The sequence below is a fragment of the Pelophylax lessonae genome, assembly GCF_965119305.1.
Source record: "Pelophylax lessonae genome assembly, chromosome: 9".
Taxonomy (NCBI): domain Eukaryota; kingdom Metazoa; phylum Chordata; class Amphibia; order Anura; family Ranidae; genus Pelophylax; species Pelophylax lessonae.
In genome coordinates, this window is record NC_138776.1 from 48,656,838 (window position 1) to 48,683,051 (window position 26,214).

At 44.1% G+C, this 26,214-nt stretch overlaps 1 protein-coding gene across 4 annotated transcripts in view; it reads left to right on the top strand.

Moving 5' to 3' along the window:
* Positions 1-26,214, top strand: part of VTI1A (vesicle transport through interaction with t-SNAREs 1A) — a 710,402-nt gene that overhangs the window by 5,136 nt on the left and 679,052 nt on the right. For all 4 annotated transcript variants that reach the window (XM_082268376.1, XM_082268374.1, XM_082268377.1 and 1 more), the window contains exon 3: positions 7,593-7,703. In XM_082268376.1, the coding sequence (XP_082124502.1) occupies positions 7,593-7,703 (111 nt within the window). The remainder of the gene's footprint in view (positions 1-7,592; positions 7,704-26,214) is intronic.

A 26,214-nucleotide genomic window follows, 5' to 3' on the forward strand; every position in this document is an offset into this window, starting at 1 on the left:
ACAGACTGTCTAGGATCTCCACTCCTCCAAACTAATATCCACCAATGAGGAATTTTGAAATTTGCTTAACTCCTCCCAATAACCAACCCACTGCTTACATAAGGACTGAGGGCTCCTTAGAGGAGTACTGAAGAAGGGTGCTGAAAGGTTTTTCAGGATGCTATGTACAGCACACTGCCAACCCCTCCCACCAACTACGAGGGCCCTTTAATTTTACAAGTATAAAAAGGGATGGTAGCCTGGCGGTATTACGCACAGTAATAAGTGGCAAATGTCCTATTACTGATAGGCGGCGCACATGTTGCAGGCCAGTCCAGAGACCATTAATCAAGATGGCAGGCAACAGTATTAGTGCATGCATGGAACAGCGTGTGGTGATGAAGTTTCTTGTGAACGAAGGCGTAAAACCCGCAGAGATCTACAGAAGACTTCAAGCACGGTGATGAGACCAGGGGCGTATCTACTGCGAGGCAAACAAGGGAAGTCGTCCCATCCCCCCACCCACCTTCTGCTTCTCTCTCGGGCTCCCCTGTCCCACAGGGAAACCTGAGCCGGCTGTTCTGGAAATGTTTACTCAGAAACCAACAACCAATTTTTAAAAATCTGAAGCATTCAAAAACACAGATCTTGGTGTTTTTAATGCTTTTAAGGGCATGTGAGGGATTTGGGGCCTTATAGACCCCAGATCTCTCCATAAAGAGTACCTGTTACATGCCTATTGCTGTCACAAGGATGTTTACCTTCCTTGTGACAGCAATAATAATGATAAAAAAAAAAAAAAAATTAAGGCAACAGTGTACAAATAAAAAAAATTAAATAATAAAAAAAAAGTGCCCTCTCCCTCTCCCTCTCCCTCTCCCATGCTCGCACGTAAAGGCAAACGGTCCTTCACCATAATTCCACACATGTGAGGATCAGATCATGGGCAGCAATTCTTGCACCAGACCTCCTGTGTAAATCTAAAGTGGTAAACTGTAAAGGCTTTGAAAGCATCACCTATAGATAGCAAAATTTACATTGTCGCCTTTGCACTGGTGTGCGCAATTTTCCGGGGGTGGGACAAATTAGATGAAAGCAGAGCTACACTGCATCTGAGCACCAAAAATGCTATTTTAAGTCATTTTTATTATTCAAACTCCATAATGTCTCCATAAGTTTTTTTGCTAAGTAATCACTTTGGAAAACACCCCCCTAGTATTTCTGCCCATGGCCACCTTAAATAAGGGCAGATGATTCATGTAGCATTTACTTTCTGGACCCCAACTGCTCAGGCATGCAGACAGGAGGATGTGATTAGCTGAGAAAGCCCCTCCTCCCCTCCTGAAGACTCTTGGGATCTAGGACATCATTTGCCTAGGCATGGAAACCAGGAAGTAACTACAACATGTAGAATAAAAGTGTAAAACAAGTAAATATACTTTCTTATCTATTTACTAATGCTAGCAACATAAGCATTAACCACTTTACCTCCGCTTACATGGAGGCTACTGCGGCAAAGTGCCGCGATCCCGTCCAGCGACGTAGACCTACGTCGCTGGACTCCGCCCCTTGTGGGCGGCGCTCGCGCGCCGCCGGAGGCTCGCTCCCGCTGTGTTCATTCACAGCGGGAGTCGGGCCAGCGGAGGAGCAGCGGCGATTGCCGCTGCTCTGCCCCGATCGTCGGGGATCGAGTCTGGAGATCCGCCCGCTGTATGTAAACACAGCAGGCGGATCTCCATAGTGACAGGGACTGACAGATCGGAGTGTTCAGCATAGCTGGACATCCGATCTGTCCTTCTGTCACACAGTCACCTCCTCCCCACACGTCAGTAAGCACCAGGCATACATTAACCCCTCCCTCTCCAATAAAATTAACCCCTTCCCTGCCAGTGTCATTTTTACAGTAACAGTGCATATATATAGCACTGATTACTGTAGAAATGTCACTGGTACCCCCAAAAGTGTCAAAAATGTCAGTCAAGGGTCCGATCTGTCCGCCGCAATGTCGCAGTCCCGCAAAAAAAATCGCAGATCACCGCCATTACGCGTTAAAAAAAAAACACCAAAAATGACAGAAATCTTTCCCTTAGTTAGTAAACGCAATAACTTTTGCGCAAACCAATCAAAATACGCTTATTGCGATTTTTTTTTACTAAACATAGGTAGCAGAAAACAAATTGGCCAAAAATTTAAAAAAAATTTGATTTTTACATTTTTTTTGGGGGGAATTTCATATAAAAAAATGTGAAAAATATTGTTATTTTTTCAAAATAAACGCTCTTTTTTTGTTTATAGCGCAAAAAGTAAAAATCGCACAGGTGATCAAATACCACCAAAAGAAAGCTCTGTTTGTGGGAAAAAAAGGACGTAAATTTCGTTTAGGTACGGCGTCGCACGACCGCGCAATTGTCAGTTAAAGTCGCACAGTGCCGAATCGCAAAAAGTTGCCTGGACGGAAGACAGCAAAATCCTCCGGTGGTAAAGTGGTTAATAATAGTCAATGATAATTGAGAGCGTGAAGTTCCGCTTTAAGCATACATACATTTGTTAAATGAAACCTAGATCATGTCTGTGCCTTTTGAGTCCGCATGTCTGTCGGTGATGTACTGTGTGGGTGGCTTTGTCACATCTTTCAGCTTTTGTTGTGTCATTGTTACATATGTTGCCTTCATTGTCCTCACAGCTGTTCTAGAGTCCCCTGTGACCTCAGTCAGGAACAATCTATACCAGTGGTTGTGTACTTATGAGCTAAAGGCAGGCCTCAATTGCGGCCTCCTGACAGGCTGCATATAGGGGAAGATTTACTAAAACTGCAGCATGCAAAATCTGTTGCAACTCTGCATGGAAACCAATCGGCTTCCACGTTTTAGCCCTCGTTCACACTGAACGGGGGTTTGAAATGGTGCGAGTTCAGCTGAACTCGCACCATTTTAAACCCGCATCCCAGAGAGTTTGGGGGTGATTTGAATTACATCTGAACGGGTTTATGCACAGTTGTCTTAAGAAATCGTCCCCGAAGTCACCAAAAGTAGTGCAGGAACTACTTTTGAAAATCAGTGCAGCGCCGCAAAGTCAGCGTTGCACTGATTGGGACATTGCAGCAATAGGCTGCGATTTGGCATGCAATTTGAAATGTCCAATCGCGCTGATGTGAATGGGGGCTTATTGTCGAAGTTTCATTGAACAAGCTGATGTTAGAATCTCAAAAAAATTAAAAAGGGAAGGTAATTGGCGCTGCCTAAGCCCCCGTTCACACTGAGGCGACCTGGTCGCCTGACAGGTCGCCGTAGGTCGCCTTCCATAGAGAAGCTGCGGACCCGTTCTAATAGGAGCAACACAAGTCGCTCCGACTTAGAAAAAGGGTCCGGAGCTTCTTTGGGGCGACCCGGAGCGACCTGCATAGACTTCAATGTTATGAAGTCCGTGCCGGCCGCTCCGAGGTCGCGGGGCAAGCAGCGCGCCGCGACCTATGAAGTCGCCCGGCAAAGTTGGGTCGCTGCAATGTGAACGGGGCCTAAGTGTAAGTATGTGCGGGTGGTGAATGTAAACAAATCAAATAAACAACAATAAATAAAAAAATGACAATACAATAAATATCATATAATAGTAAATAGTGACTAATCAAAGTGATTCTAGGTTTTCTGGCTGTTTTATCCTATAGGATTATCCTTCGCATTGTGAACTTTTTCACACAGCGTTCACTGTGACTGACCCCACATTGCACTTTGGCACCACGTCACTTTGATTAGTCACTATTTACTATTATATGATATTTATTGTGTTGTCATTTTTTAATTTATTTATTGTTGTTTATCTGATTTGTTTACATTCACCACCCACACCAACCAGACATACTTACACTTAGGCAGCGCCAATTACCTTCCTTTCTTTATTTTTTTGATATCCATATTACCTTACCCAAGGTACATACTTAAAGGTAGGCTGCAGCCTATATATATATATATATATATATATATATATATATAAAATACATTTTTTTGTATTTTCCAATAAGGTTTCCATAAGCGCGGATTCCATCCCTATTTCTCTATGATGTTAGAATCTGATTGGCTACTATGCACAGCTGCACAAGGTTCTGAGTGCTCCAATTTTAGTAAATCAACCCCATAATGTTCAATATAAGTAATGCTGGAGAGGACTGTCAGAGACTGCAGACCTAATAGAGGACAGAGATTGTTCCAGATTCTCTGAATCTTTGGATAATATTATGCACTGTAGATGAGAACTTCAAACTCTTTGCAATTTTTCTCTGAGAAACTCCTGTCTGATATTGCTCCACTATTTTTTGCCGCAGCATTGGGGGAATTGGTGATCCTCTGCCCATCTTGACTTCTGAGAGACACTGCCACTCTGAGAGGCTCTTTTTATACCCAATCATGCTGCCAATTGACCGAATAAGTTGCAAATTGATCCTCCAGCTGTTCCTTATATGTACATTTAACTTTTCCGGCCTCTTATTGCTACCTGACCCAACTTTTTTGGAATGTGTAGCTCTCATGAAATCCAAAATGAGCCAATATTTGGCATGACATTTCAAAATGTCTTACTTTCAACATTTGATATGTTATCTATATTATATTGTGGATAAAATATAAGTTTATGAGATTTGTAAATTATTCCATTCCTTTTTTACTCACAATTTGTACAGTGTCCCAACTTTTTTGGATTTGGGTTTGTAAATATATTGTTGTAAACGCATGTAAAAAAATCCAATAGTGCAAAAAATGCTGAATGAGCTAGTGTAAGTAAATAACAACCACTTAAAATAAATCTTCTAAAGTGCTACTAGTGCCAAATATGTTATAAATTAAAAAATCACAAATAAATAATTAATACACATGTGCAAAAGTCAATTTATGCAAAATGAATCATATTGAGCCAGTGCAAGTACAAATGCAGCCTCTTCAAAAGGTGCCAATTGTGCTGAATATGTGCAGATAATGAAGCCACATAAAGTGACGAGTGCTCCAAGGTGACACAGTGACAACTTCTCACAGCAAACTGTGCACCCCCTTGTGAGTGGGCGCTCAACTTATAGCGGAGTTCCGGGCACAAAATCTGTATTTTTTTTTTTTGTGCCCCTCCGCTAGCTACACATAACCTGAAAAGGAATTGGATAGTTATTTTTTTTTTGTACACTCACCTTGTAATCGAAGATCGTAAATACTCACCTCAGGGTACTTCCTCCTCCAGCGCCGAGGCTCACCCCGTCACTTCCTGCCTCGCGATGATTCCTGGGAGCTGAACGTCATCGCTCCAAGGAATCAATGCGACGGCACCGGCCCCGCACGTCACTTCCGGGCGACGCCGCATTCCCCTGCTAAACAGCTTCTGGGCATGCCCAGAAGCTGTTTAGGAATGCGGCGCCGCACCGGAAGTGACGAGAGGGGCCGGTGCGGCGCATTCTGGGAGAAGAAGACGCGGAAGAAGACACCGAAGAGGACCGCGCCGGCTTCAGCTGCCCACAAGAGAGATGGAAACGCTGTGGAAGAAATTTTCAAAGTAAGTATTTCTTCTTGCAGGTAAGTGCGAACCGGGACAGATCAGAGGCTAGCCATTGTGGAATGTACTAGCCCTGACTGTCCCGGGGGTATGTTCATCAAAAAATGAGATCTGTGCCCGGAACTCTGCTTTATGAAGTGTGACTTAGCATTTAAGCTATAGTCAGAAAGCGCTTAGTGGAGTCTGTCCAATACTCTCAGAAATGGATCCTTCACAGGAAATAGCTCCTTCCAATACCCAGCACACGTATCACACATGCAAAGGAAAAAAACTGAATAGTGCTGAAATCCTTTTAATTTAAAATTAATTGAGAAAATGAATCAAAAACACTCACATTTATAAGGTGCTACAGTGCACCAATCTATCATGAGCATCCGAATAGGATAGGTATCGTGATGGTGTGGTGAACAGCAGCCCGATCTAGCGGTGACTTGGTCAGTGCAGCGTTCCGTCTGTCCGTGCCCTTCCCCTTACGCGTGACGACACAGGGACCTCGTGTCTTCATCAGGGGGAACAGTTAGCCAATCAGGCGAGAGAGGGAGCGGAGCCGAACCAAAGATTTGTGTCTAAATGGACACACAGAGCTGCAGCTCGGCTCAGGGTGACCCCATAGCAAGCTGCCTGCTGTGGGGCACTCGACAGGGGGGAGGGGCCAGGAGCACAGAGGAGTGAAGTAAGTAGAACATGTTTGTTATATTTTATTTTATTTTTTAAAAAGGACACTTTACAATCACTTTAAAGTGTTTCTGAATTCAGAGAGTTTAGAGTTTAAATGATACCATTTATTGGTTAAATGTAGTAAAGGTGGAAGCTTTTAGGACCCAGTAGGTCTCTGATGTGGAACTTGATATCGCACAGAGAGGGGCTGGAATGGAAAAGCAGATTAATAAAACAAAATTCTAAACTCCAGACACCTAAAGTGATTGTAAAGTCTCTTTTCTTTTCCTATAAAAATAACAAACATTTTATACGTACCTCCTTTGTGCAGTTGGTTTTGCACAGAGCAGTCCCGATCCTCCTCTTCTTGGGTCCCTCTTCTGTGATCCTGGCCCCTCCCTGTTGAGTGCCCCCACAGCAAGCAGCTTGCTATGGGGTCACCCGAGCTGAGTCACAGCTCCCTGTGTCCATTCAGACACGGAGCCCCGCCCCCTCTCTCTCCTGATTGGGAGGATCTCGGATGGCTGAGACACCTGTGGACAGAGAGGGACCTCAGATAAGTGTTACGGGGCAGAGGGGCTGCTGCACACAGAAGGTTTTTTATCTTAATGCAAAAAATGCATTAAGATAAAAATCTTCTGACTTTACAACTCCTTTAAACCAAATAGTTTTTTGCACATCTCTATAATGTCAGGAACCTTAAAGCGGACCTTCCAGGGTAAACTGCCTCCAATGCTTCCGGGAGGTATGGGCAATGTCACCATGCCTCCTGGCAGAGCTGGGAACCCTTTCCTATTGTAAGTATATATCATTGTGTTGTAGGCTTTTCCTCTAATGCTGGAAGCCACTGAACAACCAGTGAGCCTCCAAGGCTGCTGCCCATGGGCAGCTCGCTACAAGATTTATTATGGCCGCAGCTGATATGCACCGTATCTGCTTCATCCCAGTAGTGAGGGCGCTGATGTAAGAGGGGACTCTGAAGGGACCTGAAGAAAGAGGGGAATCTGATGGGGACCCCAATGTAAAGGGGGCTCTGATGGGGACCCTGTTTTAAACATAGCTCTAATGGGGACTTTGATGTAGGAAGGGCTTTGTTAGGGGCCTTAATGATAGGGGGAACTTTGATGAGGACCATGATGGTAAGGGGGAAGTCTGATGAGAAAGGTGCAGACTGAATGTTTTTGTTTACTTTTTTAATGGCTTAAGTTTTTTTTTTTTTTTTTTTTTTTTTTTAATTATTCTTTACATTCTTTTTTTGTTCTGAATTATATCATGCTGATTAAAAAGAAAAAGGTTGAGTTAAAACTACACAGTACAGCATGCTTAGCCGCTGGTAGTTCTAAATTTTTAATTATAGCCTTCAGTTATTGTTAGTAGCCTGCCCTTTGCTTCCTTTAATTTCCCCCGCTCACTGTTTTGTTGCCATTTTTCAGCTGGAACAGATGGATCTGGAAGTTCGGGAGATCCCAGCTCAGAGCCGCGCAATGTACAGCAACCGTATGAGGAGCTACAAGCAGGAGATGAGCAAACTGGAGGCTGACTTTGTGAGTGTTGTCATGTTACTGACTCTTTGTTCCACAGATATGGCTGCTGCTTGTGATGGCAATCCTGTCACTAGCACTTGCATGGAAAACTAAAGGTAAAAAGGCACCACAAAGTAGGGGATATATATATATATATATATAGTGCCTTGCGAAAGTATTCGGCCCCCTTGAACTTTTCGACCTTTTGCCACATTTCAGGCTTCAAACATAAAGATATAAAACTGTCATTTTTTGTGAAGAATCAACAAGTGGGACACAATCATGAAGTGGAACGAAATTTATTGGATATTTCAAACTTTTTTAACAAATAAAAAACTGAAAAATTGGGCGTGCAAAATTATTCAGCCCCCTTAAGTTAATACTTTGTAGTGCCACCTTTTGCTGCAATTACAGCTGTAAGTCGCTTGGGGTATGTCTCTATCAGTTTTGCACATCGAGAGACTGAAATTTTTGCCATTCCTCCTTGCAAAACAGCTCGAGCTCAGTGAGGCTGGATGGAGAGCGTTTGTGAACAGCAGTTTTTAGTTCTTTCCACAGATTCTCGATTGGATTCAGGTCTGGACTTTGACTTGGCCATTCTAACACCTGGATATGTTTATTTGTGAACCATTCCATTGTTGATTTTCCTTTATGTTTTGGATCATTGTCTTGTTGGAAGACAAATCTCCGTCCCAGTCTCAGGTCTTTTGCAGACTCCATCAGGTTTTCTTCCAGAATGGTCCTGTATTTGGCTCCATCCATCTTCCCATCAATTTTAACCATCTTCCCTGTCCCTGCTGAAGAAAAGCAGGCTCAAACCATGATGCTGCCACCACCATGTTTGACAGTGGGGATGGTGTGTTCAGGGTGATGAGCTGTGTTGCTTTTACGCCAAACATAACGCTTTGCATTGTTGCCTAAAAGTTTGATTTTGGTTTCATCTGACCAGAGCACCTTCTTCCACATGTTTGGTGTGTCTCCCAGGTGGCTTGTGGCAAACTTTAAACAACACTTTTTATGGATATCTTTAAGAAATGGCTTTCTTCTTGCCACTCTTCCATAAAGGCCAGATTTGTGCAGTATACGACTGATTGTTGTCCTATGGACAGAGTCTCCCACCTCAGCTGTAGATCTCTGCAGTTCATCCAGAGTGATCATGGGCCTCTTGGCTGCATCTCTGATCAGTCTTCTCCTTGTATGAGCTGAAAGTTTAGAGGGACGGCCAGGTCTTCATAGATTTGCAGTGGTCTGATACTCCTTCCATTTCAATATTATCGCTTGCACAGTGCTCCTTGGGATGTTTAAAGCTTGGGAAATCTTTTTGTATCCAAATCCGGCTTTAAACTTCTCCACAACAGTATCTCGGACCTGCCTGGTGTGTTCCTTGTTCTTCATGATGCTCTCTGTGCTTTAAATGGACCTCTGAGACTATCACAGTGCAGGTGCATTTATACGGAGACTTGATTACACACAGGTGGATTCTATTTATCGTCATTTAGGTCAACATTGGATCATTCAGAGATCCTCACTGAACTTCTGGAGAGAGTTTGCTGCACTGAAAGTAAAGGGGCTGAATAATTTTGCACGCCCAATTTTTCAGTTTTTTATTTGTTAACAAAGTTTGAAATATCCAATAAATTTCGTTCCACTTCATGATTGTGTCCCACTGGTTGTTGATTCTTCACAAAAAATTACAGTTTTATATCTTTATGTTTGAAGCCTGAAATGTGGCAAAAGGTTGAAAAGTTCAAGGGGGCCGAATACTTTTGCAAGGCACTGTGTGTGTGTATATATATATATATATATATATATATATATATATATATATATATCCTACTTTCTTTGAAATCTTTTCAGCATGTGGATACCTGACCATCAAACTGATATAAGCTTCCTGGAAACCCAACTCCATGGCTGTTAATATGGAGTTTTTCCTCCCACTTTTGGGACTATAACATTCTCCATTCTCCAGGGAAAGCTTTCCAGAAGCTTTTGGAGTATCTGTGGGAATTTATACCCATTTGTGAGGTCAGGTACTTATATTGAATGAGAAGATCTGGCTCACAATCAGTGTTCTAATTCATCCCAAAGGGTGTTCAGTAGGGTTGAGGCCAGGGATCTGTGCAGGCCACTTGAGTTCCTCCACACCAAACTGGTCAAGCTATGTCTTAATGGAGTTGGCTTTGTAGGGAGCGGCTGTGGTTGAACAGAAATTGGCCTTCCCCAAACTGTTACCACAAGGTTGGAAGGGAACAATTGTCTAAATGCCTTTGTGTGCTGTGGTAGCAACAGGATCTTTCACTGGAAACAGCTGAACTCATTTGGAGGGGGCGGGGTACATACTTTTGGCCATCTAGGTAGATGTGATGGTCAGTTGTTCCCATACTTTTGGCCATATAGTAAATGTGTGCCCCATGAGACCCTAACCCAGGGAACATGCAGTATGCGAACGCCGATTTCCTCATCTGAGAGCTTTGGCACTTTCCCCTACACATCCCATAATGCATTGCTAGTATCTTGTTGCTCCATTGAAAGTCACATAGCGATCTGTGACTACATAAAGCTTTGTTATTGGATAAATAGTTTTTTGAGCTGCAGTCTATTGGTGTATGTTACCTGCTGTTTTTGTATGTCTCTTAGTGGCTCCAAATGCCTGATCGGTGGCTACCTGAAAGTTTTTTGTGTGCTTTTGTTCTCCATAAAATAACTATAAAATCAAGCAGAGATGGTGGGAACTCTTCGTAATGGGCACTGCAGCTGTGCAGAACTGGGAACTCTGCACAGGGATGGTGGGAGTCCCCTATTAATGAATGCCAGTGGGTGTGCAGACCTAGAAACCCAGCTACGGGTTGGTCGGAAACCCTCATAATGGGCACAACAGGTTTGCAGAACCAAGAAATTTGGCACAGGGATGGTGGGAGGCCCTTCTATTGGGCACAACAGGTTTTCAGAACCAGGAACTCGGCACAGGGATGGTGGGAGGCCCTTATAATGGGCACAACAGGTTTTCAGAACCAGGAACTCGGCACAGGGATGGTGGGAGGCCCTTATAATGGGCACAACAGGTTTTCAGAACCAGGAACTCGGCACAGGGATGGCGGGAGGCCCTTATAATGGGCACAACAGGTTTTCAGAACCAGAAACTCGGCACAGGGATGGCGGGAGGCCCTTATAATGGGCACAACAGGTTTTCAGAACCAGAAACTCGGCACAGGGATGGTGGGAGGCCCTTATAATGGGCACAACAGGTTTTCAGAACCAGGAACTCGGCACAGGGATGGCGGGAGGCCCTTATAATGGGCACAATAGGTTTTCAGAACCAGGAACTCGGCACAGGGATGGTGGGAGGCCCTTCTAATGGGCACAACAGGTTTTCAGAACCAGGAGCTCAGCACAGGGATGGTGGGGGCCCTTATAATGTGCACAACAGTTTAACAGAATCAGGAACTCAGCTCAGAGAGCTTGAAGAGATGTAAGTAACCTTTCAGTTGGCTAATTCTCCAGCATTCGCTAAAAACTGAAATAATAATTTTTGGATATAAAACACTTGTTCATATGGTTATTAGCTCAAATTTTTAAACTTTTAAAAGATTTTCGGGAATGCAAAAAACCCAAAACATTTTATACTCACCTAGGTGGATGCAGCATCGGTCCTCCACTGCTTCAAAAACTGAGCGATGAAGGACTGCTGATCGCTCAGTTCTCAGTCTTCAGAGAACTGGTGACTGTCAATCACTACTCTCTGATTTGCCCCTCCAGTGCTCATTGGAGTGCCAGACTGTGGGGGGGGGGGGGGGGGGCAGGATCAGCTGGCTCAGTCTCCCAGCAGCTTTCTGAGAGGCTGAGCCAGCTGCCGGTCCAGGCATCTGGCTGGATCCCGACTTAAAAAAGAAGATTAATCCATAGCCTGGACTGACGGCAGCCGACAGCGGACTTTGGCCCTACTTCTCCTTTAATGGCTAAGCACAGTAGATGCACATACCTAGGGAATAACTTGTGCCAAGTTAGGATCAGAATCCAACATTAGTGTAGTCTTGGAAGCACCTAAATGTCCTGTGCCACTTTATTGTGTCCAAGGTTGGAGCTCATTCACACAGGCCCGCACATCATGCAAGAGAATTTTGTTTATTCATCCAGAGCAGTGTGAAGTTGTGTGCTGGCTCTCGGCCTATGTAAGGAAATAGAGATACAGCGGGTGTATGGACTTACCCACACATCTGGCTTTTTACAGGTGTGCAGGGATGGGTGGGTGAATGCACACTGTCTGCGTCCTTGTGTATCTGTCAAACTTGGATGTATAGGTGTGTCATAGCTTCTGGGACAGCAGAGCTAGGTTGCTCATTTTCTGTGACACAGCCGCACACATCCCTTTTTCAAACATGGGCACATGCAAAGTGCGTGTGCTGTTTCCCTGATTCATGCGCAATGCTGGGATATGAAGAGAGAGCGTACTGCCCATGCGACTGCTTTTCCAAAAGAAATGCATGGTGCTGTGCTGCTCAGAAGGGGCGTCCAAGTACTGCTGTGTCTTGGAAGGTATTTTGGACAGGGGAGGTAAACAATATGGGAGTAATGTGTGCCAACAGGTGTGCCAAGCACATTGCAATGTATTTTGGAAACTAGGTACAGTGCATTGTAATATACCGGGCCCCAATTGTTTGCATCAGACCTTTTTACTCATGACTGTTCCTAAAGATAAAATTCTTACAACATGTAGCGCCATCTAGTGGATAAATATTTAACTGATGGTCTTTATTTGTCATTATATCCTGATGCTTAAATGCCACACACATCGGCCTGTAAACGCTAGTCTGAAGGGAATCATGCTCAGCAGTTACTTGCAAAGCTTTCCGAAAGCTTCAAGAAGCCTTTTTAAAACTGCTAAAGCAGAGTTTACCTGGGGGGTTGCCCAGGTAGGATTTGCCATCATGGACACTTATGTCCACATACAGTATTTGCATATTATGGTACATTTTATCTCTGGATGCACTCTATTCCACCATTGGGAGGTCCAAGCTTGCCCGCCTCCGCTCCATTGTCACCTCTGCCATCTTCTTGGTCCGGTGTCTTCTCTCTGCAGCTATAATGATGCTGTAGGGATGTTGGTACTACTGTGTTAATCTTTTGAATTTGTTCAAATTACTTTCAGACACACCTTAATCTATTGTCATGATGCTGTACCTGTGTGCATTATCTTGGCTCCCGAATACATTCTTGGCATTTTACGTATGATGGACATGGGCTAGGAGTGTACAACTGTGTTCTGCATGTGTCACAGTCTGTGTACAGATAAAGAAAATGTACCTGCAGTCAAGTAAAAAAGTTTTTTGGGCAGGAGAGACTTAAAGTGAAACTTTAGTCAGAAAATTAAGCCCTGCTAGAGCACTTGAGGCCGGACCCTTTTGCAGGTATAGTTGTGTAAAACATTAAAAAAGAAATGTCTATACTGTTTAAAATCCAGTAATACTCTCTCACCCTGCTCTGCACATGCTCAGTTGCTCTCTATTTTTAGGCACTGTGCTGAAAATGTAGACCAATCTTCTGATATCCTAAAGATTTATTCCTGCACACTATATATATATATATATATATATATATATATATATATATATATATATATATATATATATATATATATATATATTATAGTGCTGATCTGTGACATCAATGTTTAAAAAGCATTTGTGTATTTCATTTGCAGTGCGTTGAAATATTCATACCACCTTTTCCCATTTTCCACATTTTGTCATGTTACAACCAAAAACGTAAATGTATTTTTTTGGGATTTTATGTGATAGGCCAGGCATCACTAAATGGCGGACCGCGGTCCGGATCCGGACCCAGTTAATGTCTCATCCGGACCCCTGCAGTCCCACCCTTTAGAGTCGTTCTACCTACAGCCATCACCACTGCCAGTCTCACAGAGCCAACAGCTGGAGGCAGGACAGCTATAGACCGAGGGCAGGGGCTATCCAAGTTAACAAGCAGGTGATTGGTTGCGAGGATACAGGGCGGTCATTGCACAAACATGCTATTCGGACCTCTGCTGGAAGAATATTTTACTGACTGGACCTTCGTAAATTTTAATTCAATACTCCTGTGATAGACCAACACAAAGTGGCACATAATTGTGAATTGAAAGGAAAATGATAAAATGGTTTTCAATTTTTGTTTACAAATAAATATCTGAAAAATGTATGCATTTGTATTCAGCCCCCGTTACTCTGATGCCCATAACTAAAATCTAGTTGAACCAGTTGCCTTCAGAAGTCACCTAATTAGCAAATAGAGTCCACCTGTGTTTAATTTAATCTCAGTATAAATACAGCTGTTCTGTGAAGCCCTCAGAGGTTTGTTAGAGAACCTTAATGAAGAAACAGCATAATGAAGGCCAAGGAACACATCAGACAGGTCAGGGATAAAGTTGTGCAGAAGTTTAATGCAGGGTTAGGTTATAAAAAAAAATATCCCAAGCTTTGAACATCTCACAGAGCACTGTTCAATCCATCATCCGAAAATGGAAAGAGTATGGCACAACTGCAAACCTACCAAGACATGGCCGCCCACCTAAACTGACTGGCCGGACAAGGAGAGCATTAATCAGAGAAGCAGCCAAGAGGCCCATGGTAACTCTGGAGGAGCTGCAGAGATCCACAGCTCAGGTGGGAGAATCTGTCCACAGGACAACTATTAGTGGTGCACTCCACAAATCTGGCCTTTAAGGAAGAGTGACAAGAAGAAAGCCATTGCTTGGAAAGTAGCATTTATTATGTGTATTTATAATGTTATGATACAGTTAAAGATGTTTTTTTTTTTTTTTCTTTTTTTTTTTTTTACGATGAACATTCTTGAAAACCGAACATACACGCTGTGTTGGAAAAATTGTTGGTTCACTTACAAAAATGTGTTCTTGTCTGTGAAGTATTCTTGAAAAAAAAAAGAAGAAAGCCATAAGAAGTTCAGTTTGCAGTTTGCGAGAAGCCATGTGGGGGGACACAGCAAATATGAGGAAGAAGTGCTCTGGTCAGTCGAAACGGAAATTTAACTTTTTGGTCTAAAAGCAAAACGCTATGTGTGGTGGAAAACTAACACTGCACATCACCCTGAACACACCGTGAAACATGGTGGTGGCAGCATCATGTTGTGGGGATGCTTTTCTTCAGCAGGGACAGGGAAGTTGGTCAGAGTTTGATGGAAGATAAATGGAGCCAAATACAGGACAATCCTAGAAGAAAACCTGTTTAGAGTCTGCAAAATACTTGAGCCTGGGGCAGAGGTTCACCTTCCAGCTGGACAACGTCCCGAAACATACAGCCAGAGCTGCAATGGAATGGTTTATATTTAATGCATATTCATGTGTTAGAATGGCCAAATTCAAAGTCCAGACCTAAATCCAATAGAGAATTTGTGGCAAAGCTTGAAAATTGCTGTTCACAGATGCTCTCCATCCAATCTGACAGAGCTAGAGCTATTTTGCTAAGAAGAATGGACAAAAATGTCCCTCTCTAGATGTGCAAAGCTGGTAGAGACATCCCCAAAAAGACTTGCAGCTGTAATTGCAGTGAAAGGTGGTTCTACAAAGTATTGACTCAGAGGGGCTGAATACAAATGCACCCCACACTTTTGAGATAGTTATTTGTAAAAAGTTTTGAAAACAATTTATCATTTTCCTTCCACTTTACAATTAGGTTCCACTTTGTGTCGGTCTATCACATAAAATCCCAATCAAATACATTTATGTTTTTGGTTGTAACATGACAAATTGTGGAAAATTTCAAGGGGTATGAATACTTTCACTGTTTATGTATCGGTGTAGAAAGTGAAAGTGCTATCCAAAAAAGTCCATAAAAAGTGTCCAACCAGTCCTCAAAATTTAGATAAGTGTCACAGTGCTATGCATATACTAAAAAAGTTCTATAGCGCAGTGTAAAGTAGTCCATAATCCTCAAAATTTGCACAATAAGATGTGCAAAACTTCTTTAAAAAGTGCCACTTTGCAAACAATGTTCAACGTGTGGCCAATTCCCTAGTACCATGCTCCAGTGTTCCACCACCTTTGCCACACAGGAGAACTCAGATTTCCATGGCTACCCACTACAGGTAAGTCATGTAAAGCATGGTGTGATAATGGGACTCCAAATTGTTTTGGCCTTCCTCCTCTGCGTTCAACCAGCAATCATCTCACCAGCATGGCCCATTAGACGTGACAAAAAAGAGCAAAGGGGGCAAACATAGTGTAAAACCTTTAATTTTATTGCATTAAAAAACACACAATGCTCCTACTCACATTTAACGGTGCTTTACCTCACCCCAAGGGGTGTAAGCAATGTAGGTACTTTAAAACTCACTGCAGTGCAATCCTCTATACATCATCACATGTATGTGTAACCTGCATTACCACTCTCACCGACTCCTTCCTAGTTTCTCCTGGGTGTAACCGACCTTTCTTTCTGGGTGTGGTATGCATGATGGTGTCACATCCAGTACCACACCGACACGTTTCGTCACACAGACGTTATCAAGATGCCTCATATACATACGAACGCACACACGTTTGACACAAATTGGGTATCACTGTGCATACTGTAGTAAGAGGTGAAATCTTATGGCCCTTATTTACAGGTAACTGTAATATTTTGAAAGCCTTACACTACATACTGTATATTGTATATAATTAGCCTTGCATACATGCACACATACTAGGGCCAATTTAGACAGGAGCCAGGTAATGTACCAGTATGTTTTTAAAGTGTGAGAGGAAACCCACGCAAGTACAGGGAGAACATCTAAACTCCCTGCAGAAGTGCTAACCACTAAGCCACTGTGCTGCCCATGTCTCTTCTTTTATAGAAGATATAGATTTAATAAACTGTAGCACTAATATGATATATAACATAAAACAATTGCAATTACCTTCTTTTTATTTTATGTTCCTCTGCATTCAGAAAATATATCATATATGTTTTTGGGATTTTAAGTGTTTTTAGGTTAAAAAAAATGCAAAAGGGTGCTTTTTAGCTCCAGCTAAGAAGTTCTGAGTATTGATCTTAATGAGTGAGCTGCATGTAAGCTTGAACCATTTTATGACCGAGATCACAGAAAAAAGTCAGCGTCAGTATGTGACAGGTAACACATTCCTAATTCAGGGGTCTTCAAACTATGGCCCTCCAGCTGCTCAGGAACTACAATTCCCATCATGCCTAGTCGTGTGCGAATGTCAGAGTTTTACAATGCCTCATGGGATGTGTAGTTCTGCAACAGCTGGAGGGCCGTAGTTTGAGGATCCCTGCTATACACTGCTCAAAAAAATTAAAGGAACACTTTTTAATCAGAGTATAGCATCAAGTCAATTAAACTCCTGGGATATTGATCTGGTCAGTTAAAGCGGAACTCCACCCAAAAGGAGAAGTTCCCTTTTAAGGACTCCGCTCCTCTTGCACAATTGGCACTTTTGAGGAGCGGTGGGGGGGGGGGGGGGGGGCAGATACCCGATTTTGACAGGTACCTTCTTCCACTTCCACTCCCTCCCCCCCCCCTGCAGTCTTCTGGGACACTGACCGGTCCTGGAAGACTGCATCCCCCATCAGGATGTGCAGTGCAACTCGTTAATGCGCAGTGGGCACCGAGCTGTGAAGCCACGAGCCGTCACATCCGGGTGTCCATAGTAAAGATGCCAGCGCCGCTGAGGGAGGACAGAGGATGAAGACGACTGGGGGGAGCTCACCGCTGGACTGTGGGACAGATGAGTGGCTGTTTTTTTAAGCTGCTGACTTTTTTTGATGGGTGCCTTGAACTTCTCTTTAAGTAGCAGAGGGGGGTTGTTAATCAGTTTTAAGCTGCTTTGGTGTTAAAAGAGTAGTATAGCAAAAGCTTGTCTGGCTGTACTTCTATGGAGCACAGGAGTGCAATTCGTTTTGCACTCCTGTGACCCGTTTTCAGCATGGAGTGGGCTGAAGTCCGCTCTCTGCTGACATCACAGAAGTCAGTCCAGGCACCGCATCACAGCAATGGAAGTTGGGATCCGCCAGGTGCCTGGACAGACACCCAGCTCAGCCTCTCAGCAAGCCACTGAGAGCCTGAGCCAGCCGCTTCCCGCCCCTCCACAGTCCAGCGCTCCAGTGAGCGAGGGGGGGGGGGGGCAGAGCGGAGAGCTGTCAGAACCGAGTAATTGGTGGTGTTCGATTGCTCGGTTCTCAGTGCAGAGGCGCGGGGGGACATCTGCAGCATTGGACTGATGCTGCATCAACCTAGGTAAGTATGAATATGGGGAGAAAACAAAAAACAAAGCCATACTTCTCTTTAGGTGCACTAGATGGGCAACAATGAGTAGACCTCCAAAACAGGAATGTTTTTACAGGTGAAGGCCACTGGCATTTTTTTTTCCCTCATCATCATTTCTGACTGTTTTTTACTCGTTTTGCATTTGGCTAGGGTCAGTGTCACTACTGGTAGCATGGGACGATACCTGGATCCTATAGAGGTTGCACAGGCAGTCCAACTCCTCCAGGATGGCACATCAATACGTGCCATTGCCAGAAGGTTTGCTGTGTCTTCCAGCACAGTCTCAAGAGCATGGAGGAGATTCCAGGAGACAGGCAGTTTTTCTAGGAGAGCTGGACAGGGCCATAGAAAGTCCTTAACCCATCAGCAGGACCGGTATCTGCTCATTTGAGCCCGACGTCCTCTAGGGTCCCTGTGCTCACTTCCTGGCACCATGGAGCTTCATTGGCATTTGCCATTGAACACCAGAATTGGCAGATCCGCCACTGGCGCCCTGTGCTTTTCACAGTTGAGAGCAGGTTTGGCAGTGGGTCAGTGATAGTCTGGGGAGGCATATCCATGGAGGGACGCACAGACCTCTATAAGCTAGACAATGGTACCCTGACTGCCATTAGGTATCAGGAGGAGATCTTTTGACCCATTGTCCGACCCTACACTGGTAATATTAATAAAACCTAATATGATCTGCATAAATGAGACAGGGATTGGGTTGGTTTTTTGCATCCATGGTATGACTTCATATTTCCACCAGTACATTAGATCTCTTGAGCCAAGTTAACATGGGTGGCCAGGGTGGATGTCAATGAGAAACGGTGAATTCTTGATGGTGGCGCTAATTGCTGCATGTGCGCAGTGTATGTGAACAGCAGTGCTGGCTGTCAGATTTGTACTCTGCTGCTGTTTGCATGAGTAGCTACAGGCGAACAGCTTCTGACTGACTCTGGACACAGACGGTTTGCATCCAGAGATGTCATTTCTGGCTGCAGCTAATTATTAATAATAATATTATTATTATTATACAGGACTTGTATAGCACCAACAGTTTGCACAGCGCTTTACAACATGAGGGCAGACAGTACTAATTAGCCAGTTTGTACTTTAGCCATAGCCCAGAATGCTGCCGCCTCTGAGCTTAGCAAACTATCCGCCCCTGGCCACCCATGTAGATTGTAGCATGTTTATAATGGCTGATGGATACCGCTATCCATTCTCTGTCGTACGCAACAAAGCTATTCCAGACTGCATCTTGGATTTTACATCACACTCCTAAAATGTTGCAAAGGTAGTGGAGCACTGAGTACATTTATAAAGCTCTACAGTATGTAGATGTACATTGATTAAACATTTTCTCATACATCCCATCAGTGACATAAATTCCCAGCTGTGTTGACCATAAAGCTTTACTAAACCCAGGAGCCTGAATTCACTATATCTGGTCTCCCCAGGAGCCTGCATTCACTATATCTGGTCTCCCCAGGAGCCTGCATTCACTATATCTGGTCTCCCCAGGAGCCTGCATTCACTATATCTGGTCTCCCCAGGAGCCTGCATTCACTATATCTGGTCTCCCCAGGAGCCTGCAGTCACTATATCTGCTCTCCCCAGGAGCCTGCAGTCACTTTATCTGGTCTCCCCAGGATCCTGCATTCACTATATCTGGTCTCCCCAGGATCCTGCATTCACTATATCTGGTCTCCCCAGGAGCCTGCATTCACTATATCTGCTCTCCCCAGGAGCCTGCAGTCACTTTATCTGGTCTCCCCAGGAGCCTGCAGTCACTATATCTGGTCTCACCAGGAGCCTGCATTCACTATATCTGGTCTCCCCAGGAGCCTGCATTCACTATATCTGCTCTCCCCAGGAGCCTGCAGTCACTTTATCTGGTCTCCCCAGGATCCTGCATTCACTATATCTGGTCTCCCCAGGAGCCTGCAGTCACTATATCTGGTCTCCCCAGGAGCCTGCATTCACTATATCTGCTCTCCCCAGGAGCCTGCATTCACTATATCTGGTCTCCCCAGGAGCCTGCATTCACTATATCTGCTCTCCCCAGGAGCCTGCAGTCACTTTATCTGGTCTCCCCAGGATCCTGCATTCACTATATCTGGTCTCCCCAGGATCCTGCATTCACTATATCTGGTCTCCCCAGGAGCCTGCATTCACTATATCTGGTCTCCCCAGGAGCCTGCATTCACTATATCTGGTCTCCCCAGGAGCCTGCATTCACTATATCTGGTCTCCCCAGGATCCTGCATTCACTATATCTGGTCTCCCCAGGATCCTGCATTCACTATATCTGGTCTCCCCAGGAGCCTGCATTCACTATATCTGGTCTCCCCAGGAGCCTGCATTCACTATATCTGGTCTCCCCAGGAGCCTGCATTCACTATATCTGGTCTCCCCAGGATCCTGCATTCACTATATCTGGTCTCCCTAGGAGCCTGCATTCACTATATCTGGTCTCCCACAGTACACAGAACATGAAAATGCAGTCATTTTAGTAAATATAAACTGCTTAATATCTTTTCTCATCAGCAGTATATAGCTGTCTTGTGACTTCTATCAGTGTCTGGTTAAAGCTCGTAGGGGGAATTTTCATTCTCCTTTGACTGTGCTATGATGCGGCATGACCCCTGACTGTCTGGACCAGCCTTTCTCAATCTTTTCAACGCAGAGGAACCCTTGAAATACATTTCTGGTCTCAGGGAACCCCTGCTAAAAATTAAAAATCTAGAACTCATGACACATTAGTGTGACAGTCAGTGGGAAGAATGCTCCTTACTCTTGTCAACCACTGGGAAGAATTACCTCCTCACAGATGGGTAAAAGGAACAATGGTGTCATTGGGAACTTATCTGAGAGGCAGAAGTTGCCCATTGCTCAAGGAACCCCTAGCAACCTCAGGAGGAACCCTAGGGTTCCACGGAACCCTGGTTGAGAACCCTGGTCTGGACAATGCTGGCTGATTGGCCCTGTGTTGATCACATGCACCCTCCAAAAAAAAAAAAAAGAAATGTGCATTGTGCCTCCTAGGGCTGTACTATGAGGAGATGGATTGGGGACAGTGGAAGAAGAGGAGGATCAGAGAAGACAAGATCAAACAGCCTTTTTACACAATGCTGAGGATTAACCCCTTAAGTTCCACAGTGAGCATAACAAACTTGCTTTACTGCATATACAGACTGATTTTACTGTTTAGTAAGGGCTTGTTAACACTAGATTTAGTTTGTGAACAATGATCCAAGTTCAGATTGCTCTTCAGAGAACACTTGATAGGCAGTGAGGAGGTGTTCCTTTCCCTCCTAGCATGCGACAACAACATGCATTGCACACAGTTGCAGGGTGCTTGCTAAGACCCCCCCCCCATTCATTTAAATGGGCCACATTTGGCGGTTTTAGCCCACCAAAGGTGACAGGGGGTATACTGTAATTCCTGTTGCAGCTGCCAAACAAAGCAGCATGGCATATGTACAACCCCCCCCCCCCCCCACGCTTCTACCTCTGCAAATAAAGGGGGTAGTGGTTGGAGAGCGCTAAAAGCGTGGCTCAACCACTGGGTTTTATTGCCTTCCAACCACTTTGTGTCTTATTTTTGTAGTTGTCCGGCACGCAAGCTAATATTTTAAAGTGATATTAAATTTTTGTTTTTTTTCTTATTAAAATAACAAACCTGCTTTTCTCACCCTTTCTGTGTAGTGGTTTTGCTTCGAGCAGGCCCAATCCTCCTCTTCTCAGGTCCTCCACTGGTACTCCTGGCCACTCCTTCCTGCTGAGTGGCCCCATAGGAAGCTCCTTCCTATGAGACATTCCTGAGTGCTCCATAAGACACACAGAATGGGGGTCGGCTCCGCCCCTGCTCTCTCCTCCCTGGCTTTGATTGACAGCAGCAGGAGCCAATAGCTCCTGATGCTGTATCCAAAACCAATAAGGAGGGAGAGAGTGGAGAGAGCCTTGGCTCTCGTGCACATTACTGGATCGGGATGGGGTTTAGGTATGTATTTTTGGGGGCTGCGAAGGAAGCTGCATGCAGACTTTTTTTTACCTTTTATGCATAGAATGCAGTAAGATAAAAAAAAAAAACTGCCTTTATAACCACTTTAACGTAGTCAAGTTTAGGTTGGGCTGTCAGCAGTTAAAGCTTAACTCCAGGATAAGCAAATATTATCTAAATACAAGAGTCATGTAAATTCTTCCTTGAATCTCGGTGGGCTTTGTGCATTTCTTCCAGATCTGTGCAGTAATCCAGTGTGAGACTTTTCCTGTAATAAAGACCTGCTCTCTCTCCTTGTGCAGGGGGACTGGTCTTGTCTCCACCCTCTCCTGTAGTTTCCAGCAGACGGCTTGTAGTGGGTGGGGCCTACTGGGCCCCTCCCACAGCTCTGCTCTCTGCACAGGCTGTAAACAGCACAGTGGTGAGGTCACTGCTACTTTTACAAGGCAATTTGGGGCACGCAAAATAGATTTATGACTTTTGTGGTTAAATGAAGGTGTTTGTGGCCGGAGTTCAGGTTTAAGAACATTAAAATATTTTTCTACATCCGAATAGTTTGGCGCTGGCTTGCAGTCATGAGAACAACCGCATCAGATGAATCCTAGTGGTAATAATTGGACAAAAAGACTGACCGTGGCAGTTTTGTACTTTTTAGCCTCCCCGCTTCTCTTCCCCTCTCCCTCCCTTCCCAGCCTCCCCATCTCTCGGTGGTTCTCTATCCTTTCGGTCTCATCACTCTCTCTCCCTTTTTCTCACCCTCCCTCACTTCTATATAAATAATATGTATGTATGTATTGTAGTGGGATAAGTGTTTAGCTTATTTTGCGTTGCAGCGCCGGTGTTCTGGTTTTATTTCTGCCCACCGCCGCCATGATATTTATATTATATATATATATATATTAGGGATGCACCGAATGTTCGGCAACCGAAATTATTCGGCCGAAAATAGCAAAAAAAGCACTTTCGGTGTTCGGCCGAATAAGTAAAAAGGCCGAATAAATTTGTGCTGAACAATGACGTTTTTAATGACGCGGATGGTGGGTCGGTAAGCCCAGATTGCGGGTCCCCGACCGGCGACCCGCCATCCCCGAGCATCACTGTAAACATAGCCGGAGGCACTACAGGAAGCAGAGCGGATGCTTCCTGTATAGCCGCTTAGCGCCGGGGTATATCACAGGCGGAGTGATACCAAATGTACTCCGCCTCCGCCTGTGACAGGGCACAGGAGCCATACAGCAAACATCGACTCTGCAGATGAGGAGAGACATGAGAGACACGAGAGGACAAGAGAGAGAGTGAGAGGACAAGAGAGAGAGAGACATGAGAGGACAAGAGAGAGAGGACAAGAGAGAGAGACATGAGAGGACAAGAGAGAGAGACATGAGAGGACAAGAGAGAGAGAGAGAGAGAGGACAAGAGAGAGAGAGAGAGAGAGAGAGAGGGGACAAGAGAGAGAGAGAGAGAGACATGAGAGGACAAGAGAGAGAGAGACATGAGAGGACAAGAGAGAGAGAGAGAGAGACATGAGAGGACAAGAGAGAGAGACATGAGAGGACAAGAGAGAGAGACATGAGAGGACAAGAGAGAGAGAGAGAGAGAGAGACATGAGAGGACAAGAGAGAGAGAGAGGACAAGAGCGAGAGAGAGAGGACATGAGAGAGAGAACAAGAGAGAGAGAGACATGAGAGGACAAGAGAGAGAGAGGACAAGAGAGAGAGAGAGACATGAGAGGACAAGAGAGAGAGAGAGAGACATGAGAGGACAAGAGAGAGAGACATGAGAGGACAAGAGAGAGACATGAGAGGACAAGAGAGAGAGAGGACAAGAGAGAGAGAGACATGAGAGGACAAGAGAGAGAGAGAGACATGAGAGGACAAGAGAGAGAGAGACATGAGAGGACAAGAGAGAGAGAGTGAGACATGAGAGGACAAGAGAGAGAGTGAGAGGACAAGAGAGAGAGAGACATGAGAGGACAAAAAAGAGAGAGAGTGAGAGGACGAGAGAGAGAGACATGAGAGGACAAGAGAGAGAGAAATGCGAAACACCGCGTTCGGTATTCGGCCTTCGGCCAAGCATTTCATTATTATTCGGCTTCGGCCAAGAATTTAATTTCGGTGCATATATATATATATATATATATATATATATATATATATATATATATATATATATATATATATATACATACATACATATACAGGTCCTTCTAAAAAAATGAGCATATTGTGATAAAGTTCATTATTTTCTGTAATGTACTGATAAACATTAGACTTTCATATATTTTAGATTCATTACACACAACTGAAGTAGTGTAGTGCAAGCCTTTTATTGTTTTAATATTGATGATTTTGGCATACAGCTCATGAAAACCCAAAATTCCTATCTCAAAAAATTAGCATATTTCATCCGACCAATAAAAGAAAAGTGTTTTTAATACAAAAAAAGTCAACCTTCAAATAATGATGTTCAGTTATGCACTCAATACTTGGTCGGGAATCCTTTTGCAGAAATTACTGCTTCAATGCGGTGTGGCATGGAGGCAATCAGCCTGTGGCACTGCTGAGGTGTTATAGAGGCCCAGGATGCTTCGATAGCGGCCTTGAGCTCATCCAGAGTGTTGGGTCTTACGTCTCTCAACTTTCTCTTCACAACATCCCACAGATTCTCTATGGGGTTCAGGTCAGGAGAGTTGGCAGGCCAATTGAGCACAGTAATACCATGGTCAGTAAACCATTTACTAGAGCTGCACGATTCTGGCAAAAATGAGAATCACGATTTTTTTGCTTGGAATAAAGATCACGATTCACTCACGATTCTCAGCACCACGTATATTTATACATTTATATATATTTTTTTTTTTTTTTTTTTTAGGGATTACATTTTCTGCACATAACACTACCTTTTCAGCATTTTTACTTGTGAATTATCAATATAATAATAATTAATGAAATTATTATTTCATTATATTATTTATTTTAATATATATTTTATATATATATATATATATATATATATATATATTACAATAAATAATATAATGAAAATAATAATTTCATTAATTATTATTATATTGATAATTCACAAGTAAAAATGCTGAAAAGGTAGTGTTATGTGCAGAAAATGTAATCCCTAAAAAAAATAAATGTATATTCTAATGAAATGATATATATATATATATATATATATATATATATATATATATATATATATAAATTCATTCATTACAATATACATTTAATTATTTATTTTTTAGGGTTATCCCCTGTCTCCCCCCCTCCTCTGTCCTTGATTACCTCATGGAAAGCTCATCATGCCATAATTTTCTCAGACCCGTGAACAAATAGGACCTCGTCACTTCCGGGGACAGAGCAGGCGGGGCTGAGGTGGGACGGAAGACACCGTCGCGTCATCTGCAGACTTGAATTGAGGAGGCGTGACGGAGGTGCAGCCTGCCTCGTCATCTGCAGAGCGCTGAATAGAGGAATCGTGACGGAGGTGCAGCCTGCCTCGTCATCTGCAGAGCGCTGAATAGAGGAATCGTGACGGAGGTGCGGCCCGCCGCGTCATAGAGGAGACGTGACGGAGGTGCGGCCGTGAAATAACCCCACACCCAGAATCGCCGATATTCGTGATGGAGATCGCATAGGGGGGTGGATCGAGATCGCGATCCCAGAACGATTAATCGTGCAGCTCTACCATTTACCAGTGGTTTTGGCACTGTGAGCAGGTGCCAGGTCGTGCTGAAAAATGAAATCTTCATCTCTATAAAGCTTTTCAGCAGATGGAAGCATGAAGTGCTCCAAAATCTCCTGATAGCTAGCTGCATTGACCCTGTCCTTGATAAAACACAGTGGACCAACACCAGCAGCTGACATGGCACCCCAGACCATCACTGACTGTGGGTACTTGACACTGGACTTCAGGCATTTTGGCATTTCCCTCTCCCCAGTCTTCCTCCAGACTCTGGCACCTTGATTTCCGAATGACATGCAAAATTTGCTTTCATCCGAAAAAAGTACTTTGGACCACTGAGCAACAGTCCAGTGCTGCTTCTCTGTAGCCCAGGTCAGGCGCTTCTGCCGCTGTTTCTCGTTCAAAAGTGGCTTGACCTGGGGAATGCGGCACCTGTAGCCCATTTCCTGCACACGCCTGTACACGGTGGCTTTAGATGTTTCTACTCCAGACTCCCCAAGGTCTGGAATCGGTCCTTCTCCACAATCTTCCTCAGGGTCCGGTCACCTCTTCTCGTTGTGCAGCGTT